We start from the raw sequence: 27,118 nt of genomic DNA on the forward strand, positions 1-27,118 counted from the left end.
TTCTTATCATCACACAAAGGTATCTCGAGTTATCATAATATCAGCTTGCTTCAATTTCAAGTTAAACAAAGCAAGCATAATTTCATAACAACCAGTCGAAGAGCCATGATAAAAATATTTAGATAAACGACAAAATATTTACATGATATATAATGTTAAAGAACAATTAACTAAGTCTTAGAAAAAGTAGGATCTGGGAACAGAGCTCAAGCCAGCAACAACTTCAAATACTACCCATTGGGGAAATTGCTTTCCTTAGTCCACCCTGCCAGTAGAATCCGTTTGCCAGACTGTTACCCAATCCCCAGTATGCCTTAAGTAAACCAAAGGAAGCTTCCTTCACTCCATCAAAATACAATCAGGTTGCTCCCCACTAAAAAAGAAATCCGGTTCAGCCGCCAGTGACAGTCACCGGCTCTAGTTCAGTCTTGATGGGTGCAGCAAATGGTTGTCACACGTCCAATTGGAAAAAGGGATGAATGTTCCACATTCCACAACATATTACTCAATCAATACCCTAAAAGAATAATCTCACATTGTGGAGAAGATGATTCAGGTTATCGCTTTTGGCAGAACCAGCGAAACAAACAAAAACCCTAACAGGACATGAACCGTATAAAATTATGGCCTAAATCGTGGTAGTTTGGAGTTCATGTTAGTAAGGACAAGGAAAGACTACTCATAGAACTAAACATGCCTTTGATGTCATCATGTAGGAGTGTAGAACTGCTCCTTTCCATATCATCTCTAAAATAGATCATGAAAAAGCAGCCGGGGTATATAGGCAAGGTAGTGAGCCTTCCTTCAATGAGAAACCAAATCTAATTTACACAGGTAAATGACAGTGTTATATTCAAATAGGCAGAAAGAACTTCAAATGCATCAAGATGATACGGGTTCGTATGGGTATGATAACCATGGATGCTTAAGGGCCTCTGTAGCAGAAGGCCGCTTCTTTGGCTCAACCTCAAGCAAATAAGCAACAAAGTCAACGAAGCCTTGGTCTCCCATTGGCAATCTGTGCCTCAAAGATGTCTTCTTGGGAATCAAGTATTCTAACCTGTTGGTTTCCTGTACAAGACAGTAACTTCACTGTATAATAATCTCAAGTACAATAAAATTGAAACATGTAATAAAATTTAAATAAATTTATAAAAATGAAACAATTGTCAGTTACAAAATGACATTGGAGGGACTAAAATATTGAAAGGATGAACTTCAAAATCAATGGTCACATTATTCCTCGATTTCCTTGTGAAACTAAGCGAGACAACTATACACAAAATACCCAGTTTTATGTTTTAGTAATTTTAGCCAGCTCACCTTTCACTGCCCCCTCTGAGGATTACAAATGAGAACAAAATACTCTCAATTTCAGATATCATGGGCTAAGGTGCTCAGAATAGTTCTTATTTGGCGATCATATTAATAAAATCTTACTAAAAAAAACATTTTGAAAAGATCAGGCATCCTTAAGAGGATCCACTAAGGTGATTCTCTATTATATGGCCTGCTATTCCTCAATGGAATTTCAGACAATTATCCGATAATCAGTAAGATGCCGAGCAATGGCATTGACTACTGAAGTACCTATTCTTCTATTCCCTCATGCGCCCGTAATCAAAAACCAAATTTGTGGATGTCTCACCAGTTCAATTTCTTCACCGCAGATATTGAACCACTCAACATAAATTATAAGTTAGACAGGTGGCAAATCTGCCACTCAAACCTTCGTGAACTCGTGTTGGTAGGAAGTTCAGACTCTTATTATTTAAAATAAAAGTCCGATTACATAGGCATGGTCCATGAATAATTGAGGCATCAAATGTAGGTGCACTACAGCAACCCTGTACTTGGATTAACAATAATTAATGATTATTTTTTGATGATCAATTAGTTCAATTGTACGTATGTTTCCTGTTGTTTCGACCCAGGCCTAGTGAACAATCGTCTGGTTAGGAAATTCTGGGTTTTCATTTCACTACACTCAGAAAATCATGTTATACATTATAAAAAAACAGTTAAGTAGTTTGTTTTTTCCTTCCTTTTTTTTTTTTTTTTATATTATATAGAGTTGTTACATAGTTGGCAGCAAGTGGGATATGATAAATGTGCATAACAGCATCCGTGCTTATGTTTAGTGTATTTAAGTTCCTCAAATTCACACAGATCAGTTGAATGTGTATCTTTTGTCATTTTCCACTCAGGCGGTGATGCCAACGGGCTTGTCAGAAAGGGTATTCTCACGGGTTTCCTCAGAGAATATATAAAAAAGAAAAAACCTAACAGATAAAAAGCATTAGATGCATCTAACTCTCCATAGCGTGACAGATGGCAATGACTTTAACCAAACAAAAAATTAGTACAAAACTAAACCAACAAATTTGGTCCCTTCTGTCTCCCTTCCTTTTTCCTCTCAACCAATTCCCCCCCCCCCCCCCCCTCTCTCCTCTAAAAATTCTGGCAAACTTTGGCGAATGGCGTCAAGACTTTTAGATTTACAATCATTCTAAAAGATAAATGGCATAAAGCTACAGCATGCTTCCTCGATGGGTTAGAGTCTCAGTTACTGTTCATTAAACACGCTGGCTTGTTGGAAAACTTTAGGAAATGACTGCTGAAGAACTTAGAGAGAACTTAAGATATATATGATTTTTGGCCATAACGAACCTGGGCAATTTTATTCATAAAAGAATATCATTATGTGGATGAAAGGAATAGGGAGAAGTTAGAACTCGCAATGAGGACTAGCTTTAGAAAGAGAAACAAAGGAGACTAGAGAGAGAGAGAGAGAGAGACTGAAGAAGCATAACGAAATCAATCAATTTTCTATCAATACAAAGGCCATCGTCATGTGTCCTGCTTCAGATAGTTGGATGCATCTAATGGTTAATATTAAATGATTGCAGCCTGCATTAAAACTCTATGAATTCAGCGGATCCCTTTTGCAAAACCAACAATTGAAATAAGACCCTTGGTCCAGGCCAGATGCCAAACGTCTAGTATATGATGCATGATGCATTCATTTGGATCAACAAAACAAAAAAAAACAAAAAATAAAAACACACACACACAAAGAAAAGAAAAGGAAAAAAATAATAAGATAAGCTTACAGACTGCTGGCGGTCCATTTTGTTTACAATGTAAACTGAAAATGCAATTCTAACCTGATTCCTTTCGTAAAGCATATGATTTTTGGTGAAGTACTTATATGTATCCCTTCCTTTGGTGAGCATACTTTGATCAATTAGACCAATGATGCCAATCACCCGAGCAAGTAATGTTGCAGGTGAATCATTTTGAAAGAGGACCTGAACAAACAAATGTCAGCATCAAGCCACTGCAAGAACATAGAAAGACTATCCTGATTTTATCATCACACAAAAGAGAAGACGACCTTAATAGGAACCCTAGCCCCTGTAAAAGATGATGATGATGATTTGACCCATGGATGTCCCACATTCTAAAAAGAACTTTAACTACAGTCTCACCAACTTTCATTACTGTCATTCTTGTTAAACACAATCACATCTTTCAAGGACCAACGTTCATTTTCCGCAACCGTGAAGATCACTAACCAAAGAAAACTAACAAAGCCCAAGGCTAAAAACACTATTCATGGTCAAAGGCTATGGGGTTAGGTCATTGCAATGTGCAGAGCTAGCTAACCTAAGTTTAACTAACAGAGACTTAAGTTTCTACAAGGAATGATTATAAAGTAAAAATAATAATCTTGCTTAGAAAGGCTTAACTAGTGACCTTAACCTCAGGAAAACTGACTTGGGAACTGAGGGAGTGGATGGCATTTTAGACCTTTATTGAGGACTCAGGTGCTTCCCTTGGTTGAAAAATTTGACGGCTTCAGATAAATCGTTGGTATTAAAAATTTCAAACAGAAGGTTAAACCCTGCCATTTTGAAGTGCATTGGCTATTTGGCCATATATTATACTTACATTGCCAGTGCAAAGTTCTGCCAAAATGCAGCCAAGTGACCATATATCAATCTTCTTGTCATATGGAAGTCCCAATATAACCTCAGGAGCACGATAGGACCTGGACTGGACGTATGAGCAAAGGTGATCAGTCTCATAACAACTACTCCCAAGATCAATGACCTTCACCTCACATCTACTATAGCTTTTCACCAAAATATTCTCTGGCTTCAGGTCACAATGTATTAGTCCAAGGCTGTGCAAAAACTGAAGCGCTTCCAAACACTGAATTGTAATTGACTACACAAATAAATTTAGAAGAGTTTCAGTGATGGCAGATAAGATGAAAATAAGACATCATGATTCATGAAGAAGATGGAACACCACAAACCTGCAATCTCGGCATTGTGAAGTATACTTCGCCCCCTGATTCTCTATTATATTTATGAAACTCATATAAGTTGGCTTTAAGTAGTTCACACACTATTAACAGATGTTCCTACAGAATAACAGGAAAAAGAAAAAGAGAGTAGTCAATCAGCTGACCAAAGAAAAAGTCAACCTATCAATTATAAAGGGAATCAGTAAATAATAAAATCATGCATATATATAAAAACTTTAACTGAACTGTGCAATTCATATTTTTAAAGTTTAATCTTCTCTCATAGCTACAATTATTGCCCTCATAATTACAATTTTTATCTTTCCCAGTTCCCACTAAATTTTCTGGTCCATAAAAAAAGCATTGCCACAGTTGCTGAACATCATGCAGTAGGATCCCCCATTGCAGGGAATCCAAACTTCTCATAGATGGCAAAAGATTTGTGCTAGAGAAAAAAATCAGACCTTTTAGCTTTGAAGAAAATAACACTACTAACAAGTCTATGAACAAAAGCGGTACCCCGAATCCAAATGATGGACATAGGAAAAAGAATAGATAAACACACACCAGAAACAGCAATTAACCGAAAGTAAAGACTTAATAATACCCCCGAAAAAAAAATCACTAGCGTATTCAACAATCACTTACTCGATAATAGAAATAATCATACAACCGAAGAATGTGATACTTGTCTGCAGGATCATATTTATTGACATACTTGAGAAGCTTAATCTCGTCAAGGCTTTGGTCAAAGAAGTCCTTGTTGTTCTTTATTATTTTAACACAAACATCCATGCCTGTATGCAAGTCATGAGCTTGTATGGCTTTGCTGAACGCAGCAGATCCCAGATACTCAGTAACATGATAGCGGCCAGCTATTACAGAATTTAAAACAACATGGAAATTCTTGTCCTCCTCAAAGCCAGTTCTGAGAAACAAAACAAGGGTCCAGAAAAATTATAGAAGAAGAAAAGAAACAAGAAAATATCAAATTTCATCAAAACCTTCTCACACATGACCAAAAAACCCATTAGATATCAGTGCATACCTTTCCAATGGAGGGGAGAATCTCACTATTTCAACAATATCTTTAAAGAAAATATCATGACAAACCTTTCTATATATTGCATCAGTACATTGCTTCTTTTTTGTTTATGTTACAAAGGATAAAACGTAATTAACAATTAACAAATGAAGCAAATTTAGGAATTTAAAGCCACAAACAGTGTGGTTCCCCACACTTTTTATATTTTGTATTTTATATCTTGACTTTAAAAGAACTTTGAACCATGCTTACTAATCTACAGTTCAGATCAGCATAAATATGAAAACGTGCCTGTTTTTCCTATGCATAATCTTTAAATTGAAGGTTTCAAACTCCTCTTCCTGAGCCTTTATTTGCTTTAATTGCTCTTGAACAGCAGCAGCATCTTCATCCTCCAGCAATGTCCCTAAATCTTCTTCCCCTGCAATGTCAACTTGTTCATCTTCTTCTAACATAACCTGCGCTTTTTCAGTATATCCATAATTTGAGACTGCTGTTGGAGAAGAGTTAGTTGATCTTACTTCATTAGCATTATTCTCATTCCTTAAACTTTTAATGGGTGAAGAATCACCGCTTTTCTGGTCCCAAGAAGTAAGCATGTCATTAGATCTCACATATGCATTAAGATAGTCATCATGTTCATCAGCATTGCTGTTATCTGACCATAGGGGCTTACTGGAACCAGCCTGGATTATCTGGCCACCTTTTGGTGATTGAGGATATGAGAAGCTTCCATCAGAATGACCATTAATCTGCAAGAATGCACCTTTATCATCCCCGGTGACATACTTACTTACCTCACTCTTGCCATTTTTCTGCTTATTTTTGTTCAATTTATTAATAGACTTTTTATCCAAATCATGCTGGGAGTGTCTGGAACAACCATGTCCTACATCACAATCACAGGGATATTCCAAATTCCCTTCCCTGCTACCACCACCCAAACTTTCACGAACTTCATTGCCAATGTCCGCAGCATCACTGTTGATCCCCACCCCAATTGACCTAACTGAACCATGCTGATAATCATCAATGCATATATCCACGAGTTGTGATCTTTCCCTGTTATTCAGAGCCTGCCCATCTCCTAGCAGGACCAATTCATTTGTCTGAGGGACAAAGCCCTGCCAGACAGGTTTTGCAGGCATTATATTCAGCTCTTCATCCATCGATTGTCCATCATACCGAACCATTAATCCATTCTCTTTAGTGCTTCCATACATTTCAGTTATCGTCAAACCAATTGAATCATCTGACATTATGACTGGTTCAACATTCTTTTGTTGAACATACTGCTCTCCAGAGAAGTAAGAATCTTCACCAAAAAATTGATTATAATCTTCATCTTTGACCGGACCTCTGTCCTGAGTATCTGGAACACTTTCATGCCCAGTTGCCTTTTCATTGTCACTCGGATAATCAATTTCGTGTGCCAAAAACCAGGCCTCATCCTCAATAGGTTGTCTCATGTAGCCAACATCGTCATCATCTTCATATTCATCAGAGTCCCAATATTCATTAGAATAGTCAACAGATTCACCCAATCCATCACCAATCGTGGCAAAACCAGACACAAGATCCGATGTATCCTCTGTAATCCCTTGATTTATAGATAGCCAACAGTCCCCTGCAGCTCTCCTCATTCCTGAAGCAAGTGTGAAAGTAAAAGCTAGTCCTTAGAACATAGAGATCAACCAAATAATGTAGCATGTATAATTGATGTAATAATAAGGACTAAACATAACACAGTGCCAAAGTTGCTTCTTAGCAAGAATTAAATTAAGTTTGCTCAGAAAGTTTACCAGACCCAAGATCATTTCAAGACGGAAGGCACAACATGTCAAAATGCTGCACTGTATTTCATATCATTTTTATTTGGAAATAGTTTGCCATTTTTTTATTTTATTATACTGTAGATTGGACAATAAGGCAAGAACCAAGAACCAATGTTTGCTAATAGCTTTCTAGGAATCAAGTTCCCTTCATCCACTATATTGCCCTCGTTCACTTCATGAATTGAGTTGTACTAACAGAATTTTAAATTGTATAAAAGCTAGCATTTAAAAATTTTGTATATAAAAAGTACAAAGTATTGTAATTTTTTTATTAAGAGAATTTTAAATAATTCAACAAATTAAAATGAAGGATAAAAAAATAAACAGAAAGGACTAATAATAACACCTGTGTCTCAAGTCTAGGAGGAGGCCAAAATCTTGTCAAGCACACAAAATAACCTATCAACCGGCCAAGAAATGCAACTACTAATTTAGACACCGATTAAAGACAGCTGATTGAAGTACAAAGAAATGTGATAGTATGTAATACAGAATATGATGAAGAAATTATTATTCATTATGATTTAGGATATAAATACGAATTCATACCAGCTCTCAGGCTTGTGCTGTTGTGAATTCATACAGCTGATTAAATTAAGGTTACATTTATAGTAAAAAATGTGGTAAATTGGAGTTTATTTGTCATTAAGGACAATAAAGATGTTTGACTTAAGAACATTTTAAAGAGGACAATATTCTCAAACCACAATCCAATTAAACATCATAATACTAGAAATTTATCATCACTTCTTCTTCACATACTGCATTTGACTGGTGCCATTGATAATATTTATCCATGAGCTAACCTGCAAGGTTAATTTCTTGTCCAACAGGAACATCCAAATATGATCCTATGAGAGAATCGTTGTCAACAAAGGCAACTTTTGAAGCAGGTTCATCCTGCTCAAATTTCTCCTCCCAATTAACAGCCAAGAGCCTGTCCTCTGACTTGAGATTAACAGGAGGAAGCCTTGGTAACTCCTCCTCTTGATTCTCAGGTGCAACAGGAAAATTTAAGCTGCCAATGGTCTTCTGTTCTGAATTTCCCTGTAAATCAACTGCATAAATAGCTCTTGCTACTTCATCTACCTGCATTTTCATTGCCTCCGTGGCACCAATTATTTCTGTCCTTCTTCCCTCTATTCTTTTAGAGAAAGCCGCACCATCATATCTTGTAGACATATCTCCCTTGGGGAGGGGAAAAGCAGCCTTGACAGAACAATCATTCTGCAGGTCTGAAGATGAAATTTCATTCTCATCCTTTCTTGACCAGAAATTATCTGCAAAGTTCTCTTTAAAAGATGAGTTCTTCGATTTCAGTGGGCAATCATGTTCACTAGGTTCTTTGGGTTGCTCACCATGATATCTATGTTCCGCAGAGGATCTGTTGTTACTTCCAGGCCATGAGAACTGTATCTCAGTAGTCACAGCATTTCCCTCTGCAGATTTTGCATTATTGTTGGCCATATCATGAACTTCACTTGTTTGATGAAAAACCATGGCCTTTGAAGTATTACTGGCACTACCACCGCCATTTTGGTGAGGCTCCACACGACCATTGCCAGAATTTAACTTCCTTGGGTATAGATCAAGCATCTTATCCTCTGAATTCTTGGGTAAAGCAAAGTATTTGTCACTTGCCCCAACCACTTCATTAGTTTTTTTCCATTCCCCAATAAAAGAAATACTTTTATTTTTGCTTTCTGTTGCATTTCCACCACTCCCACACTCTATTTCCTTCACAATCAGTTCCTCAGAAACTTCAACATTGTCATGAGAATCCAGTCCTTGATTGTCTCCCACAGATTTGCCCTTATCCTTTTCTGACTTATGCAAGGCCTTTTCTTCCAGGTTAAGCTTCTCAAGGAAGCCATTTAAGTCATGACGATTATTGAGTTCACTGAGAAGAGCTGCCTCAGCTTTCGTGAACCGATTCCTCCTTAGAAAGTCCAAAATTATTCCAACTGAGCTTGTGTCTGCCATTTTTAGGCCCTGCAAACCAAAGTCAAACCAGGATTACTAAAACCTCATTTCAAATGAAGATAAAGAAGAAATACAAACATTCTCACCATACCATATTGATACATTTGAACACATAAAAGGACGAAAAAAAGGGGGAAATGTCGGATATCACCGAGTCATTCTGGCTAAAGTTCAAAAGCTTACCTCTTCTTAGGTATTACCAAATGATGGCATTTTGTCCCCTTGTATCCTAATCAAACGGGGGAAAAAAATCAGAACTTCACATGCCAGATTCATTTATAAATAAAATTTTCAGCAATCAACGACATCAAATTATCTAATCGTTTCTTGATAATGACGGAACCAACGCTCCAACATAGTCCAAAAGGAGGTACCGGCCAAGCTAAGAGTTAAGAACTAAAAATCGCCTCTTTCCGGCATCGATCCAACGCCAATGCAAACATTGTAACTCGCAAATCGCCCGAATGCCAATTCAAGCGGCATAGCATTTTCCATTCCTTCACCTCTCAACTAGACCCCGAAGGTTTCGCAAAGTAGAATTCACATTTCCACGACAGCCTCGTTCTTCAAGAGAGCGGGGACAAAAAATTCCATGGAAAATGGAAGAAAATCAAGATCTAGCATTAGGTAGAAGAGGCGAAGAAGAGAGACATTTGGGTTCGAAAATGATCGTCCAGATATTTTTCTTTTTGAAAAAATAAAAGATTTTAAAAAGAAAACAGAGATAAAAATGAAAAATCACAAAAACGGGGAGGAAGGAGAAAGAAAAAAGGGAAAACACACCTGGTGGGAATGAATGAAGTGGGATTGTCGCAGCGTGCTTGCTTGTTGTAAAGGCTTTAGGGTAGGGTCACGTTCGTCACGTATCGTCCAGTTCTTCTTCCCTGCTAGCTCTACTGAAGTTGGGGTGGCAGACCAAAGCCTGCGACATGCTTTGTGCTATATATATATATATATATATATATATATATATATATATATATATATATATATATATATTCGCTGTGAACGAGCCCCATTTCCTCCAAGTTCATCTATTGAAGTTTGTTTTGTTTTGCCAACGGTCCAATTGGGAAATAAATAGAGGTAGGGGCTAAAGAGTAAATAACTATATATTCACTCACATGCATGCACTGCTGCAATAGGATCCGATGCATCAATTTTTTGGGTTTTTTTTTGGGCCAGATTTCCGTGTGATTACACCCATAAGCCTACAAAATTACAACTCTGTCCATAGTATGAGTCTAGATTTATTAGGCGTGCATATGGATGAAAATAATTGAAAAAATGGGAAATACATGTTGTACCTCCTGCAGTCCAAAATATAAGACTCATTTTATAATATAAATTATAATACAAAATAGGTCTTATATTTAGAACCAGAAGAGTATATACTAATTAAGAAGTTGGTTCATTAATTATATAACAATCCTTAAGTTGAAATCATATGTCACCAAAGCATAGAAATTAATATTAGATGAAATAATAGATTTCTATCATGATTTTATTACATACAGCAATTTACAAAGCCCATGAGTATATATTAATAGGTCAATAAGAACTTATTGACAAGTCATGAAGTATTGGTTGACAAGTAAATTTATAAAATAATATAACCTCTAGTAAGATAAAATTAGGAAAAATTATTGTACTCTTTGGTTATAATTTATGTGGAGGTTATATTAAATTTATATATTATCTCATAAATTTAATTGCTAACTAACACTCTCTGACTTGTCAATAGCTTTTTATTAATTTGTTAATCTGTACCCATAAACTTGTTAACAGATGTTCGCAACAAAATTATTATATAAACTCATCATTTCATCTAATAGTAGTGTGTATGCTTTGGTCATATATGATTTCAGCTTAAAGATTGTTATATAATACTTTTTGTAACAATTTGATTTTATATAGAAATTATATTATCAACTGATACTTCCTGACTTATCAATAGCTTCTCATTGACTTATTAATCTACACCCATGAGCTTATCAATCAAAACAAGAACAATAACGTAATTTCTCATTTAAAATATATTACTCTCAAGTCGCACAGAACCTCCTATTTATTTTGAGATTTTAAGAGATCTTAGATCAATAAATTGTGTTACTTGAGACATGTATGTACTTTTTCCTAAAAAAATGTAGTAACATTGTGTCAAGCATAAATTATATTTTAGGGAGGTATTCATTAGATACTCCTCAGGATGCGTTATAAAATCTGAACTATCCAAAATATGATATAGACGGACCAAAATTTAAAATTTTTAGTTCGCAATTTTCAAGATAAATTTATTTTTCAAGAAGTATTAATTATAAAATTATATGTAATTTAAATTTTGCATCTAATTGAAAAACTATTTAAAGCAAAAAAAAAATTAAGTTGAATCTGAATCATACAAAATTAATTTGAACGGTAGAACTTAGAATAAGAACCCTATGTTTATTTATTTTATCGGGCATAAAAAAGTGTTTAGATAGAAACCAAACCATAGTTTTAAAAATACTTTTATGGTATACGAAATAAATATATAGAGGAGTTTGTCTCGTTTTGCAAAAAAATACTTTTAAAAAGCATTTTTATACAATCCCAAATACTCCCAAAATGCACTCCTATTAACATAGAATGGAAGCTCAAGCGTTTAAATTTTGAAAGATATGCAGGGGACAAAGTTATCATGGAGCATTTCATTCCAAGGATACTAAGTTTATCATATTAACTTAACTTGCGGATTTTTAAAATCAAATTGTTTATATCCAAGCAGATCATATATCAAGTACTACATTAATATTACCTTCAGCCCTTAATATAAAACCTTATTTGATTTTTATTTTAGTTTTAAATATAATACTCCAATCTATTTTATCTCTCATATTTATGTACTTTTTTTAAAATAATTCTTCTTTCTCACCAATACACTTGATTAGTAAAGATATTTTAGTAAAAATAACACCTATTTGTTACAAATAACTAACTTAATTTTTTTTCTTAATCTCTTTAAATTAGTCAACTAGCTCTTATAATTAAAACGGGAAGTAGTATTAGATTAATAATACAGCATTATCCTATAAAGGATATTAATCACCTTTTCGTTCTTCTTCATCGTACTACGGAAACCAGTCAAGGCCGTTGCCCGCCAAGAAGCCTACAAATAAATTGTTCAGCCATGCAGAACCCACTTTCCGCGCATGTTTTTGGATCATCCACGTTGTTTTTAAACAGAGTCCATGTCTAAAGTGAAGAAAATGCTTAAAATGGTAATGGCAACTTGAGAAGATATTAGGTAAAGAAGTAGCTGAAAAATGAAGCTGGGAAGAGAAAATCTACACATCAAGTATTTTTAATGCACAAAGTGATGAAATTTCAAAGGATTAACTAAAGCCCCATAATGAAGAAATTTAGTGTCTTGATCCCTTATACAGACGGTACTATCTCCAAAAGATTCCTGCAACCACCCGGTTTGCAAAAAGGAAACCGATCTAGCTCTTAGGTGTGACAGAGTTTTGTCTTTACCAGACAAAGTGTTGAAATTAAAGCCCTCATTTAGTAAAGAAAATTCGGTTTACAACGTCAACTGGTAAAGCATAAGCTGGATCTATTGGTTTCACTCCTGCATATTCAAGTAGTGAAAGTCCTGCAAGAACAAACATAAAACAAATTGAGAATCCTGAGCAATCTTTCTAAAAGAAAAGGAATTTAAGAAATAAAATTAAAAAAAAAAAAAAAAAAAAAAAAGCTGATGAATAAGAAACTGAATTAACCCAAATAGGTTAATTCTTGCCTTTCCTGAGAATTTGAGTTTGATTCCTTTTGAGAGCATGCCAGAATTAAAATCTTATGTGTGCCATAAAGGTTGTCATGCATAGAGGTTAGGTTTCACAAAGATGTCTGTGTGTGTGTGAGAGAGAGAGAGAGAGAGGATTTAATACCACATGCTAATTGCAGTTCACTTCCTAATTAAGTCATGTTGAACTAATATCATAAATCTTGTCTGAACTTGAAGGGACTGGCAAGATTCACTTGCATCTATAAATGAGGGCGACATTTCCCTCTTAAATGAGTTAGCCGGTAATCAAAGTTAGTGGCCGCCACTCTCATTTGTTATAACGGAAAAATCTCAACATACTACATCGGACAAGTGGGACGAGTTTTCCTACCACTCATGGCAGAAAGCCCGAGGACAATATATCAGCAGGAAAAATAATGAATATTAGCCCAAACAACTCAAGGGAAAGGTAGATACGAAAGGTGGAGCTAAATTACCAGCCACCCCAAAATATGTATGGAAGATATCCACAGCATCATCGGGTCTGTCTGAAATTCCTCCATTTTCCGTGTCCTTTAAATTCAACAGAGAATACTTAAGAAAATCTAGCACAACCAAAATTAATACTTCCAGCGAAGAATCAGTAACACACTGATTTAATATCACAATAAAGAAATTAAGCTAAAATAACCTGGCAGTTTAAGATAAACTTTATCAGCTTCTCCTTGTTAATCCAATGAACCCGATCAATCATGATCAAGCTAGAAAGAACCCACCATGAGTAGCAAACCTGATATGATCCAAATGCAGGTCAGAGGAATAAAAAATTCCACAGGAGCAAGCACAGTAATAAATCCAGCCTTTCGTAGCTTTACTCACATCAGGTAGTTTCTCAGGACGGCCGTTTAAACCTCCAGATTTGACTTGTCGCTCACATAACCACCAACCAAGCAGGTCCTTGTCAACAAGATCCAGTGAACCCGTTATAGCAAGAGCTCCAACACAACAGAAAACTGACAGAAGGCAGAGATCATACTGAGCTTCAAATCTACAAGCCATTTAAAGGGCCTGTTCATTCAGCTTTTTTCATGAAAAAAATCGTTTTCTTAAAAGGAAAGAAAAAAGCTTTTTTGGGAAATAATAGAATTTTAGGATATTTGCTTAAACTCGTAAAAATAATCAGGGTTTGAAAAAAGAAAAAGAAAACATACTTCTGATTAATCAAGTGAAGGAAGGATTTCTTAATAACAATTTAATGTTGAACTACAATGCGACGCAGAACTATTGGTTTTTCAGGGAGGGGGTGTTCTGAAAAAGGATGTGAGATCCTTGTAATTTTATCAAAATGAAGGTAAAAATGAAGTAAAACATTTATATTCTACTCTAATTCCATGAAATAATTAATTTTTGAACTAATTCTACAGTACACACATATTTGGAAAATGATTTGTTTGCCCCAAAATAGTCTCACACCAAACATAACTTAGAAACATGCCAGATTTTATTTCAAAATTCTGATTATGTGCGAGATTCTGAGTCATTTTTCACTTCTCATTGAATTGCAATCACATTCATTTTGTAAAGAAATTGTATCAATGCGTCTAGCTGTAATTATTTATCTGCTGTAATCATTGTATATGTGCAAGATTCTGAGTCTCTCCTTTTCCCCAGTTTTGCACTAGTTCCTCAATAAATTTGTAGACAAAACAAATAAATATTAGTATCCTCCACATACTCTTTTCCTCCCTTAGCATGTGTTTAAGACTTTGCCCCCACCAAACACTAATACATCTATTATTTGCATACCACAATAATCAATCATTAATCAGACCATGACAAAGCCTATGAGAAGCACCGAGGAAAGAATTGAGCAACAATCAGGATATTAAAATAAAAGCAGCTACTGATATCTAACATACTTTGCCCAGCATGAGATTCCCCACCCGGTGTGCAACCAAAGCCACCATCCATATTTTTGCAGCTTAAAATGTACCTCACGGCCTTCTCCACATTAATTTTATCCAAACGATGTAATATTGATAGACAAGATATGGCAATATATGAGAACCTGAGAAAGAATTTGATGAGCTTAAATCAGGAAGACAAAAGGCACAAAAAGGCTTAATCTTCCAAGGTATCATAAAATGTGGATAGGTAAATTACCGTGTATCAACTTCACCCCAAATATCCCCGGAAAAGGATCCATCTTCATTTTGCAGGTTAACAATATCTAACATAATTGTTAAGAAACATAGGATCTAACATACTTTCTGGCCAAGGAAATATTTCACTGATGGGGACTAGCTTTTTGTTCACAAATTAAAACTTTCAAATAAATTTTTATAATGACAAGGGGCTAGTTTAGCGGAGAACTGGAAATAAATATATTTCCAACTAAAGATGCGCATCCTCATAAGCAAAGAAAAGCATCAAAGTTGAACTATTGACCATTAAATACTTTAAGAAACAAAAGCTTCTGCACAAGAAAGGATTTGAGAATGCAAAGCAGTTCCCAAGTCAAACAATTTATATGCTAGAGGATACATTTTGTCACCTTATCCACATCAATAATGTCAAGCTTGTTAAAGAGAGCCAAAACCTGAACAGCACTTAACGTATACAGAATGTGTGGGTCATGTCCAATGTTACCACTAAATCCCCCTAAATAACACAAGCATGTCATCAAATAAAAAAATTCACAATGTACTAAGGGTCACTAAAACAATTTAACCCTGACCCAAGAAAGTAAGAAATCAAATTAAGTTTTAATTAACCTGATTCATGCTGACAACTCATGACCCATGAAACAACCTCATTGACATCCACAGTGTCTAGCTTGCCGAGCAGATCAAGGGTAGTCAGTCCCCAATATGCCCCATTCATTCTTAGATGCTCCATCACCACAGACTCAAAGTCATCTTTCCTCTGGGATCCCAGGAAGGAAAACCATAGAAGAAAAATAAATAACACAAAAGACATGGAAATCTTAAGCATAAAGCAGCTTTGAAAGCAGACAGTAACTCAAGATTACATCTTTTCTTCAGTTGTAATGCATAAATGGGAAGCATACCTTTTCAGCAGCTAAAATATACTGAACATGTTTCTCAGTCACCAGCTCCCCCATCATTCAAGTAAGCTGCACCCACCAATTAATAATGACCCGATCAGAGATAAGTGCTTCATTAAACCCACAAGTTCCTTCTTTTATAAGAACATGAGGGAAGGTATTACAAGAGACTGACGCCACTAGTATTACAGATATTTATGTTTTGCTGAAAGGCAAATGCCCTGCACTCAATGATCTATTTGTAGCCCTAATACATTTCCATAAAATCATCAAAGTTAAATGGCAATGTTGTCAAAACAGCCCATCTCAAACCAGTCCATCTGGGCCAGGCCATTAGTAAATAGGCTGCCTGTTATGCGTTTGTATCCAGCCTAGCAGGTTAAAGAGAGACCGACCTGTTTATGTCATGGTCTGTTTCCAAAGATCAAATAAGCCGCAACTATCACACTAAAATATAGCGATGAACTCTTAAAAACCTATTCAGCCAAGCAATAGCCAAAAGAATGAAATTTGCTCCTTATAATTTCAATGCTCAAATTCATACTTGCCCTGAAAAACTTAGATGAGGACTTCAGTAATACACCCCACCCCTAATGAACTTCCACGGTTAATACGCCAAAGATACGAATAAGAGAGACCGACCTGGTGATCCTCAGTGATGAAGTCGGCGGCGCGGGCAGTGGAGGCTAATGCTTCAGAGTGCGCTTGCTGCTTCTGAGACGTGGGCACACTCGAGATTGGGGGGCAGGAAGACGCAGGCGGCTTGATTGGAACAGCAACTAAGGCGTGATTTAGGGTGTGTTTGGTAGAGCGTTTTGACAGCGGTACCGCACGTTGAGGCCTAGATTAATGTTTGCATTCATGATACACCGAATGCGCTCATGTTATGAATACGATGCAAAAGCCATGTTATCTCAAAAGCTAAAATACTCAATAATTTAGTGTTTATAAAAATATTTAAAGGAGAAAAAAAATTAAATAATAAATTTTAGAAAAAAATGATAAAAAAAGTCTCCTATTAAAAATTTAGTTCGTGAGAAAAATCAATAAATTTTTATACATATAAAGTACTAGTACTCTGTAAACTTTATATATACAGAGTAATAATATTTGTACTTTGATTTAAGTCTTTCTTTTCAATTAAATTTTTAACAGGGACTTTTCTCAATTTTTTTATAAAAGTACAATTTTACCCGTAATCTTATGTCTTAAATGCACCCAAAAAAATATCATGGATAAAATTGCATTAAAAAAAGTTCATGTGCAAAATTATGCAAACAAAAAAAATGATCATGGGTAAAATTGCGCCATTAAAAATATCATAATATTAGGTGCACATGAGAAATGAGAGTAGGACTAAAAGTGTACCTTTACCTTTGTGATTTTAATATTTTTTTTAAAATTATCACATTATTATTTAATAAAATCCATATCTCTTTTAGTTATTTTATATCCAAACTTACTTTTTCATTGATCATCCAAACAAGTTTCAGTTTCTCAAACTAATTTTTTTTGTAAAAATTAATCTAAACATAAATCACATTACACTATTTAACTTTTATCTAATTTGACTTTTAGCAAACATGAAAATGTTCACAGCCAACTTCCAACAACTAAATTATTAACCGTCTTCTAAAAACAGTTAAAATTAATTAACAGTATTGAATATGTCAAATTTTGGATTTTTTTAATGAGAGAGATATTAATAACAAAATAGAAAATGAAAAAGAATGTAATAAAAAAAATACTAATTAAGAACAAAATTAATAAAAATACATTTAATGTTAAGACAATTTTAAATTTTTTTTAACGTTGTGGGACAACCCTAAATAAAACCTTATAAAATGTATCAAACCAATTTAAATTTTTACATAGGGATAGTATAGATTTCATTTAATGTTGAGACAACAAAATCTTGTAAAAAGGATAAAGAAAACAATCTGATGGCTCTCAATTTATATTTAACTTTGTCACAAAAAATTTATATTTAATTTGCATTTTCATATGAAAAGCTATAGACACGTCAGACGCCACCCAGACAAAGTGGCAAACTACATAACTGTGGGCAAAATTTAAAAAAAAAAAAAAAGAATGGAAAAGAGAAAAGAAAAGGCAAGAGCGAGTTGCGTTGAGGCTCATGGTCAACGCAAGCATGCTCAGGTTGAACTCAAGTTGACTCTCGAGCCGGGTTTGATTATAGTTTCTTTGAATAAGATATAAATCTTGCTCTATTCTGTAACATTTTCCTCCTTTAATCACGATTTCAAAACCACCTTCTTCTCCCACTTCCGTCCATTGAACCCCCTTTAATCTTTTTTGCCTCTGCTCAGATTTCTCCCATATCTTCCTTTCTTTCTCTTTTCTGGTGCTTCTTCTGGGAGTGGCAAAGCGACAGGTGGTCGAGAATGGCGAAGGTGATGGCCACACTATTCTTCTCCTTCGTTGTTCTTTCTGGCATCAGCCATGTGAGACCAAATGCGTCAGATCATAGTTACAAAGAAGGAGATATAGTCCCCTTTTATGTTTCAAAAGTTGGGCCATTTAACAATCCCAGGTAAGTAATTAACTCCACTTGATTCTTTCTTATCTCAAATTTTCAATTTGGTTCGAGTAGTGAGTTCTTCATGCTTCATTGTCTTTTTGCTGAGGCAGAAATCACAGAAGATATTTATAGTAATGTTGAACAGTTACTGTTTGAGTTTCCTGTAGCTTTAATAAAAACCTTGTTCTTTTCAGTGAAACATATCGTTCTCATGATCTCCTTTTCTGTATGCCAGGTTGGTTTCAGTCCTTCATGATTCGCCCTTCTTATTCATTATCCATCTTCGTTAGTACAATCACTTTCTTTGTTTTTATATGGACTGCAGATCATGCCAAAGAAAAAAAAGAAGCGTTTGGTGAATTCTTAATAGGAGATCGATTAGTCAGTGCTCCTTACCAACTTGAATTCCGAAGGAATAAAAATTCTGAAGTACTTTGCAAGGAAACACTCCAGAAGGAAGACGTGGCCAAGTTTCGATCTATGGTTCAAAAGAACTACTTCTTTGAAATGTATTATGATGACTTACCTGCCTGGTCTTTCATAGGACGAGTTCATCAGGAAGGAGAAGACCCAAGTGACAAGAAGTACTACATGTACAAGCATATTCACTTTACCATCTTCTGCAACAAGGATCGTGTTATTGAAATCAATACACGGCCAGTGCCTGATGCGTTTGTGGACCTTGCAGATGATACTGAAAGAGAGGTGGAATTTCTGTATTCTGCAGAATGGATAGATACTGACACTCCTTTTGAAAAGCGGATGGAGAAGTACTATGCATCATCCTCATGGCCCCATTTGTTCTCAATCTTAAGTTCATGTGTGCCAATTCTCCTTCTAACTGGGATTCTCGCAACTATTTTAAAGCGGGTCCTTCAGAATGATTTCAAGTAAGAATCTTTTCTAGTTTCTGCATTATCTGTTTTAGGTTCAACCTGTCGACTTTGACAGGACTAGGACACTTCAATTTTGTGCTAAAATGTATGATGTTACACTTGTTTGTCTCCAACATAGGTATGTCCATGATGAGGAATCTGCCAAGGATGAAGAAGAGACTGGTTGGAAGGATCTCCATGGAGATGTATTTAGGTTTCCCGAGTATGGGTCTTTACTTGCGGCTGCCCTTGGAGCTGGTACCCAGCTGCTTACCCTGTAAGTTTCCTCTGAGTTCTAAACCACCGCCCCCTTATGTGTAATCTTGATTGTTCTGTCTTATAAGTAATATTTGTGCATGATTTGCAGCATAGTGTTCATATTCATTTTGGCGTTTTTTGGTGTATTCTATCCATGCAATCGAGGGGCTCTGTCTAAAGCAATTGTTGTCATATATGCACTAACTTCAGGATTTGCTGGCTATACTGCAACCTCATTTTATTGTCAGCTAGAAGGAACAAACTGGGTATGCACTTATGAGCCTTTTCTTTCATGGGATTCAGTACCCCTTGAGATTCTAATTGTCATCTCCAATCATTGATTATTGCATACTTGTACTTGCTTATTGCAGGTTAGGAATTTACTGTTGACTGGATGCCTCTCTTGGGGACCCCTATTTCTCACATGTTTCTTTCTGAATACTGTTGCAATTGCTTACAACACCACTTTTGCCATTCCATTTGGCAAAGTTATGGTGATAGTTCTCATATGGACTCTTTTAGCATTGCCCCTACTTGTGTTGGGCGGGATTGTTGGGAAGAAGAACAAAGCAGAATTCCAAGCACCTCGCTACACAAGTAAATACCCAAGAGAAATCCCCCCATTGCCATGGCACCGCAGAGCAATTTCTCACATTGCAATGGCAGGGTTTTTGCCGTCTTGCGTTATATGCACCGAACTTTACTACATATTTGCCTGTCTTTGGGGTTTCAGGATTTACGCTACCTACAGTACCTTGTTCATTGTCTTCATCATTCTCTTGATTGTTACTTCTATAACTACTATGGCTTTGACATACTTCCAGCTTGTTGCTGAGGATTATGAGTGGTGGTGGAGGTATGAAGTTACTGTGTCATTAATTTCTCATGCTAACTTTAGCTTTTGAATCAATCGCTAAATGAATATTGCTCATTGGTTACTCTTGTTTTAATGCTTCGGGAGTGACATTAAACCCACCAAAAAAAAAAAACTTTTGGATACACATAGCTTCCACGTGAAAACTTCCACAGCAAAATAGATGTTAACCCTGATGAAGTATTACCCTAGACTGCCACCACACCTTGGAGAAAAGTGTCCCAAGAATGCCTGCTTTGTTGATTTATTGATGCATTCTAATCTCCATTATCATCTTCTTTTGACCTTCCGCATCGTTGCTTTGATTCTTGGGAATCTTCTGTATATTTGAGGTCTGCATGGTTTAGTCATTTCACTGATATACTTTAGCCTTGATTGTTAAATAGCAAATTTTTTATTATGTGTTCACTGGGTTTAACCTGTGTATTTCCTTTTAATGCAGACCATTTCAGTATGGTGGATCAGCAGGATTATATATCTATGCCTACTGCTTCTACTACTACTATGCTCGCTCTGATATGTCTGGGTTCTTGCAGATCTCATTCTTCTTTGGATACACGGCCTGTATATGCTACGGTTTCTTTTTGATGCTTGGAACTATTGGATTTTTTGCAGCTTCTCTCTTTGTTCATCACATTTATGGATCCATCAAGTGTGAGTAGGCAATTTCTTTTTGGGTTCTGAGGTCCAAGAACAGCTGAAATTGAATTCTTTGTATTTATCATTCATATAACTTAAAAGAGTCAAAGTGACAAAAAAGACTATATTCTTTTGGCCAGTGCATGAGACTGTATTTGGGTTTGTATTTTACCTTTAAATTTATGTTAGTTTCTAGTGATAAACATTAAATGTTTTTTGACATAAGGATGCACAGGTATGGACCATTTTCAGAAAAATCAGCCTGAACAAAAGTATTAGAGGGGGGGAGAATAAGAACCAAGTAATATCACTTGGGGGACACTAATAATTAGAAGAAAAAAGAATCAGACTAATTGGGACTTCAAGCTTTTTGTTTGTGAGTTGAATCAATTGATCCTTTATTTTTATGAAAGACGATATGTTATTATTGGGTTTTGGATGTACTTGGAGATGATCTTCGATATGTTTTTTGCCCATACGAAATATATTCCCTGATATAGATATAGACTTTTGATTGTACAACAAATGCACAGAGAGGAAGAGTTTTGGGGAGAGGTTCTTCAGAGAGAAGAGGGAGTAGTTTTTCTTTTGTAAAATTTGCTTGTGCGTATATTGTGAAATAACCGTACTCCTACTCTCAATTAACGGTTCCCACCAAAATTCAAATTGAAAATTGGGCATTCTACTAATATCTACCCCAATCTTTTGTAAATTACAACTAGACTGCAAACATTTTTGGCTTGGGCCTAACTTGATGGATTAAGTTTTATCCCAACAGTTATTGACCGTGATAAGCTTACACACCCTACATCCCAAAATATAAGTATCGGATAACTAAATCACACAATTTAAAAAGTTGATTAAAATTGATTAAAGACTAAATATGTAAAAAATATAACTTATTTTCTTAAAACACTTTTACTTATGAGGTATTTACATATCACTCATCAATAAGGCCTCACATTTGCAGAAGGCTTTGAACTCAAAATCTTGTAGATGATAAACCAATTCTATATTAATTAAATCCATATTTATGTTAACACAAACATTGATAACAAAAAGGAAGAATTAGCATAAAGTTCGAAGGAAGGAATTTAATTATTAAAAAATCCTAATAACAAGTAACTAGTGTGTGTATATCTTATTTTTCTTATTATAAACCTTGTCATTACAATTGTTAAACTTTAGTAATTAAATGCGTTCGGAACCTGATTGTAATTCCCTAACCAAAAAGGGTCGCCTCTCGGGCGCTCAGTCCCTCGTAAACTTCATCTCGTCGTTCTGGTTGCGAGTCCAACCTCATGCTAATGTGACCCAATTCAGCCCAAAGTGTGACCCGACCCGAAAGTTGGATTTTCATTGGGCGCGGGGAATGGGTGGGCTCGACGCTGCGAGCTTTGGCTTCTCGGGGGAGCAGATGACTTCTGCCACTTCTCTGCCTCCGAACCTTTCCGTCTCCTTCCTTTCCTCCACTTCTAAACTCTCTTCCCCTGTAAGCTTCTTCGCTTTCTCATTATCTTCAACATTTCGTATATGTACTCTGTTTACCTGGGAAAATTGAAGGAAACAACCGGAAAAGAACATGCTTTTTCTGAATTTATTTCACTGAACTAAGCTGAATTATTGTTATGGATGAACATTTTCATGAGATACGTGAAATGTAGAGTATGATGCCATCAATTTGACATCTTAATTACACATCAAATTTGTTGTTACTCTGCAGATTTGTGTTCTGCCTGCGCGTATTAATAATGGTCGGGGGCCGAAAATTTATGCTCAAGCTGCAATTTCCAGCGATAGGCCAGGTGGCTTGCTTTTTCTTTTTATTGTTCTGTTTTTTGTGTCTTCCCTCCTTTGATTTCTTTTGAGGTGTTGCGGTAACTGGTCATGTTTACAGGCGCATGTGATCCGGAGCTCCGCGCAGTGCTTGAACTCGCCACGGACTCCGAGTTGTATGAGCTTGAAACAATCCTTTTTGGCCCAAGGTGGGTAGAATCTTCTGGAATGTGAAAATTGTTTGAATTTCTTGCAGAGTAATGTGTCGGGTCATAATTTAAGTAATTCTAGGTGTCTGAATAGTGATAAATGTTTTTCTTTTTACATGTATCAGCTACTTCAGCCCTTTGCTAAAATCAATCCCGAGTAGAACTGACTTTGACCGGGCAATGATTGGGGTGGACCTTCAAGAACGTGAAGAATATATAGCTGCTCTTGAGTCGCGATTTTTATTTCTTGCAGCTGATGCCAGGTCTACGTTAAGGTTACTGATTGCATAATCTTTTTTTTTTGGGGGGCTCTGCCAAATCTTTAGTTAAGAATTAATCGTATAGCACTGGGCCATTGATGTTGTTACCTAGCTTAAGAAGGAATGCCTAGCTGCGTTATCACTGGATCCTTTTTTTTCCCAAATTGATTGTATATGTTGTTGAATACTTGATCTGGGCAAATTGTTTAATTTGGTTAATTCTTCGTAGAGGCTGGAGGCCATCTTATAGAAATGTCTTGCTTGAAGTGAGGAAACGATTAAGCATCCCTTGCTCAAGCAAATTGTCAACTGAAGACCTTGAAGTAGAAATTTTCCTTCACTTATTGCAGGATGATTTAAGGTACCAATCTTTCAGCCCAAGCTATGTATGAATTCTTTTTGCGGATTAAATGGTGCTCAGTTTATTTTTCACCCTGCACTTTTCTCTTGTAAATTTATGGGCAATGACAAGTGTCTTTTTTATCGCAATGCTGGCACTCTTCCCCTGTTCTCCTTTGTTCCTTGCATAGAACAAAGACATATTTAACTTTACAAAGCGACATGTGAGTTTCTTGCAATAAACTTTAAGATGGCCTGCCAATTAAAGCTGCGAGAATTAGCCTATTCCTTTGACACTTGATGTGTTTCTGCTCTCCATTTTATGCTGATACTATTAGGCAGCAGTTTATCTTTCCTGATAACCACTCCTGAGAACCATATGTTCTATGATTCATTGGATACGCATTTGTTTCCTTTTTAGATGTACAGTAATGACCTAAATCTTGCATATTTCTGTAGTGAAAAATCAGAAACTTCTGTAGACTTATTGGATCTTGGCACGGCGTCTAATGTTGAGGATGGCCAACTCAGTCAGTGGAAAGCGCAAGTTCTTGCAGCTGTAAAAGTTGGTGCCGGCGAGTTTCAGTCAATGATTTTAAAGGTATCTTAAATGGTTCATAAAGATACTTCAGATGGAACCTTTTTTTATTCATAATGATTTGATTTAATTTAAGGTGATATATCTCTTCTAATTCTTTATTTTCTCTTGTCCTCTTAAGGGTGGTGGTATATTTACATTCACAAAAATATATCAGTTGGTAAGAGAATGGTATCCTTGTTTTATTGTTGTCTTAAATTAGTTTCCAATAGAAAGCCATTTGGTCTTTCGTTTCTTTTGATGACTAGGTGGTATCTTGTAGTTAGCAAGAAAATTATCTGGGAAATTTCTTCGAGAAGCTGCTAACTACCAGATTAAGAAAGAGTTAATGAAGAAGGTATGTATTGGCAGGGACTGGGGTTTGATAACCTAAAATCTGTTTCTCCCAACCATTGACGTGCACTCTGTTCTCCATGATTTCCAGGGTGGACAGTTAGCAGTTGTTTAATTTAGAATCTCGGGCAGCCTTGCTTGCAGCAAAACAGGTGACAGACATTGGCTATTTTTTTGTTTGAAAATTAAGGTTTTATGATTTATTCATGGGAATGCGTTGAAGCGGTCATTGAAAGAATCTGTTAATATATTGTTGTAATTACTATGATGCATTCCATTCAAAAAGCCTAGATTTTAAAATATTTGAATGTGTATCCTGTATACTTGCTTTCTCTAATGTATCTCATTGTTACGATACTTTAAAACTTGATATTATACTTCAATTTTATACCTACACTAAACACATTTCTATGCCTTGCACAGAGTCTCAAGGAAGTTTTAATGTTTATGACTTATTAAATAATATGACTTGTTATAGATTTTATATTCATACCTTCATGATATGCAGCTCCCTGGTTCAGCCCAGCTAAATATACATTTCTGAAATAACTGGAGCATAATGCTATTACTGGAACTTTTTGCATTTGCATCTCTTTGCCGTGCATAGATTTGGTGCAAAAAAGAAGAGGATTCAAGTTTTGAATTTTAAACCATTCTTTCTTGTCCGAACTTTTAACTTTTCTAGGGTTTTCTTGGCGCTGCATCAAGATATGTGGGCATCAGAAGCATGATGACGCTACTTGGACCTGTGTATCTTCTTCACCTCATCGCATAACTAAAATTTCTTGAAGCTGTTTATTTTTGTTATAACTTGTCCTTCCTGGTTTTCCTTTGAATTTTAATTTATATCACAGAATAATGTTTGTAAAAATCTTTTATATGATGAAAATTGTGGCTAATAATGAAACATCTATGGACATCTTGATATCAACTTCACTGCTCTCTTACATTCTGAGATGGAGTAAGCTCTCCAAGAGAGGTTTATTAGAACTTCAGTCATTAGCAGCTTCCTTAGCTTGAAGAAGGTTGTTGTCTTAAATTTGTATGAATTGTGTTTGGAGGAATATGATGATTTTCCCTAAATTTCTATATGACATATTATTGGTCTAATCCAGACGCCTTTTTCTTCCTCTCTCACTAACCTTTTATGTCAATGAAAGATGAGATCTTAATTGCTGCAAATCTGAGGAAAAATTTTATGAGCTACTGATCTGAGCTGTGGGTGTGGGCAATAAATTATATACTCCCCTGTACATTGATAACCACATCGTTATTGATGGACTAAATGATTAGATTTCTTTCACCTCAATGAGTGCTAAGTGTTAATTGTATGTCTAATTTTACATTGTGCAGGCTTTGGGGAACCTTTCTTGCAGATCTCGTCATTCAAATGCTTGGAACTGATTATGCTAGAATCTTGCGAGCAATTTATGCTCTGGCGCAGGTAATAGTGATGCTCCTGTTCTTCCTTTTTAGGCTGGTCGCTTCAGTAGATCCTAGATTGGCCATCCTGCCCATCTTGATACGATTGTTGTGCCTAACCTTGAGTTTATTCGGTACCATGTAATTAAATGGACCTGTTGTGGAATCCAACCCTGTACACATTTTTGCCTCTAAAACATCAGCTTAATGTTAGCCAACAAAGAACAAGATATAACATAACATCTGTTCACCGTTCGGTGTTCAATATGATCATAATACATCTCATACTACAGTGCTGATGATGCATGAAAAGGCTATTCTTTATATTAATTTATGGATAGTCTGATATTATTAGTGATGTAACCCTACTGGGTTTATGCAATTAATCTTTTGATAAATGACATCATAATATATCTGAGAGTTTAATGGGGCAGGCATGGCTTGTTGCATTATACAAGGGGACACAACGAGGCTTTGGCTTAATGTTGTAAATTTTATGAAGCATCAACCTGTAGTTCTCTTACACGGTTGCTTATGATGCAGATTCGAGTTACCCGAACATATAAGCTACGATCAGATGCTTCTGAAGAGTAGCGTGCATGCCAAGCTCATTCCTCTAACTTAGGGTCAGAGACTCCACTATATTGGTTTTTGGTCTGGTGAACAGTTTCAAAATTGAGATAAAAGTGTTGTAAATAAAATATATTTGTCTTTTTTGTAAATATACAAAGGTTTTATGTTTCAATATAATTCGAAGCCGAAGCAACTGATCGATTTTGTAGCGAGGCTATAAACTCCCAGACCAATATTAGGTTTTTTTTTTTTGGGGGGAAAAAAAACTATTCTGAAAATTTATCCATAGTTGTTATATATACGGAGAAAAGATACTCACTTTTAAGTAACGGTAAAAAATTTGTGGCAAAGAAAGTTATACAAAATAAAATTGAGACAATTTTAAAATGATAAAATAGTTTTAACA

The 27,118-nt window shown here is 35.7% G+C and overlaps 3 protein-coding genes and 1 pseudogene across 4 annotated transcripts; 2 read left to right on the forward strand and 2 right to left on the reverse strand.

The window, feature by feature from the left end:
• Positions 1-872: 872 nt before the first annotated feature.
• Positions 873-9,977, reverse strand: LOC114749189 (uncharacterized). The gene is made up of 8 exons (XM_028937678.1): positions 9,962-9,977; positions 8,002-9,187; positions 5,652-7,005; positions 4,964-5,243; positions 4,325-4,432; positions 3,955-4,233; positions 3,168-3,311; positions 873-1,071 (listed from the first exon to the last, which is right to left on the reverse strand). The coding sequence occupies exons 2-8, from the start codon at positions 9,176-9,178 to the stop codon at positions 883-885; spliced, it is 3,531 nt and encodes a 1,176-aa protein (XP_028793511.1). The 5' UTR covers positions 9,179-9,187; positions 9,962-9,977; the 3' UTR covers positions 873-882.
• Positions 9,978-12,460: 2,483 nt separating this feature from the next.
• Positions 12,461-16,804, reverse strand: LOC114749188 (geranylgeranyl transferase type-2 subunit beta 1). 2 transcript variants are annotated; one of them, XM_028937676.1, is made up of 10 exons: positions 16,657-16,804; positions 16,018-16,083; positions 15,722-15,872; positions 15,492-15,608; positions 15,111-15,177; positions 14,867-15,015; positions 13,827-13,960; positions 13,639-13,737; positions 13,445-13,520; positions 12,461-12,815 (listed from the first exon to the last, which is right to left on the reverse strand). In XM_028937676.1, exons 2-10 carry the CDS (start codon positions 16,072-16,074, stop codon positions 12,721-12,723), a joined length of 945 nt encoding a protein of 314 aa, XP_028793509.1. In that variant the 5' UTR covers positions 16,075-16,083; positions 16,657-16,804; the 3' UTR covers positions 12,461-12,720. The 2 variants fall into 2 exon arrangements, with proteins under 2 accessions (XP_028793509.1, XP_028793510.1); XM_028937677.1 differs by lacking the exon at positions 16,657-16,804 and adding an exon at positions 16,410-16,485.
• A 1,732-nt stretch (positions 16,805-18,536) lies between these two features.
• On the forward strand, positions 18,537-21,299 carry LOC114749186 (transmembrane 9 superfamily member 2-like). The gene is made up of 6 exons (XM_028937675.1): positions 18,537-18,568; positions 18,882-19,446; positions 19,571-19,708; positions 19,799-19,955; positions 20,061-20,545; positions 21,006-21,299. Exons 2-6 carry the CDS (start codon positions 19,037-19,039, stop codon positions 21,223-21,225), a joined length of 1,410 nt encoding a protein of 469 aa, XP_028793508.1. The 5' UTR covers positions 18,537-18,568; positions 18,882-19,036; the 3' UTR covers positions 21,226-21,299.
• A 1,302-nt stretch (positions 21,300-22,601) lies between these two features.
• Positions 22,602-26,927, forward strand: LOC114749187 (uncharacterized; annotated as a pseudogene).
• The last annotated feature ends 191 nt before the right edge of the window (positions 26,928-27,118 follow it).

Source organism: Neltuma alba, unplaced genomic scaffold (genome assembly GCF_004799145.2).
Source record: "Neltuma alba isolate B1F8T4 unplaced genomic scaffold, ASM479914v2 tig00005972_pilon, whole genome shotgun sequence".
NCBI lineage: Eukaryota > Viridiplantae > Streptophyta > Magnoliopsida > Fabales > Fabaceae > Neltuma > Neltuma alba.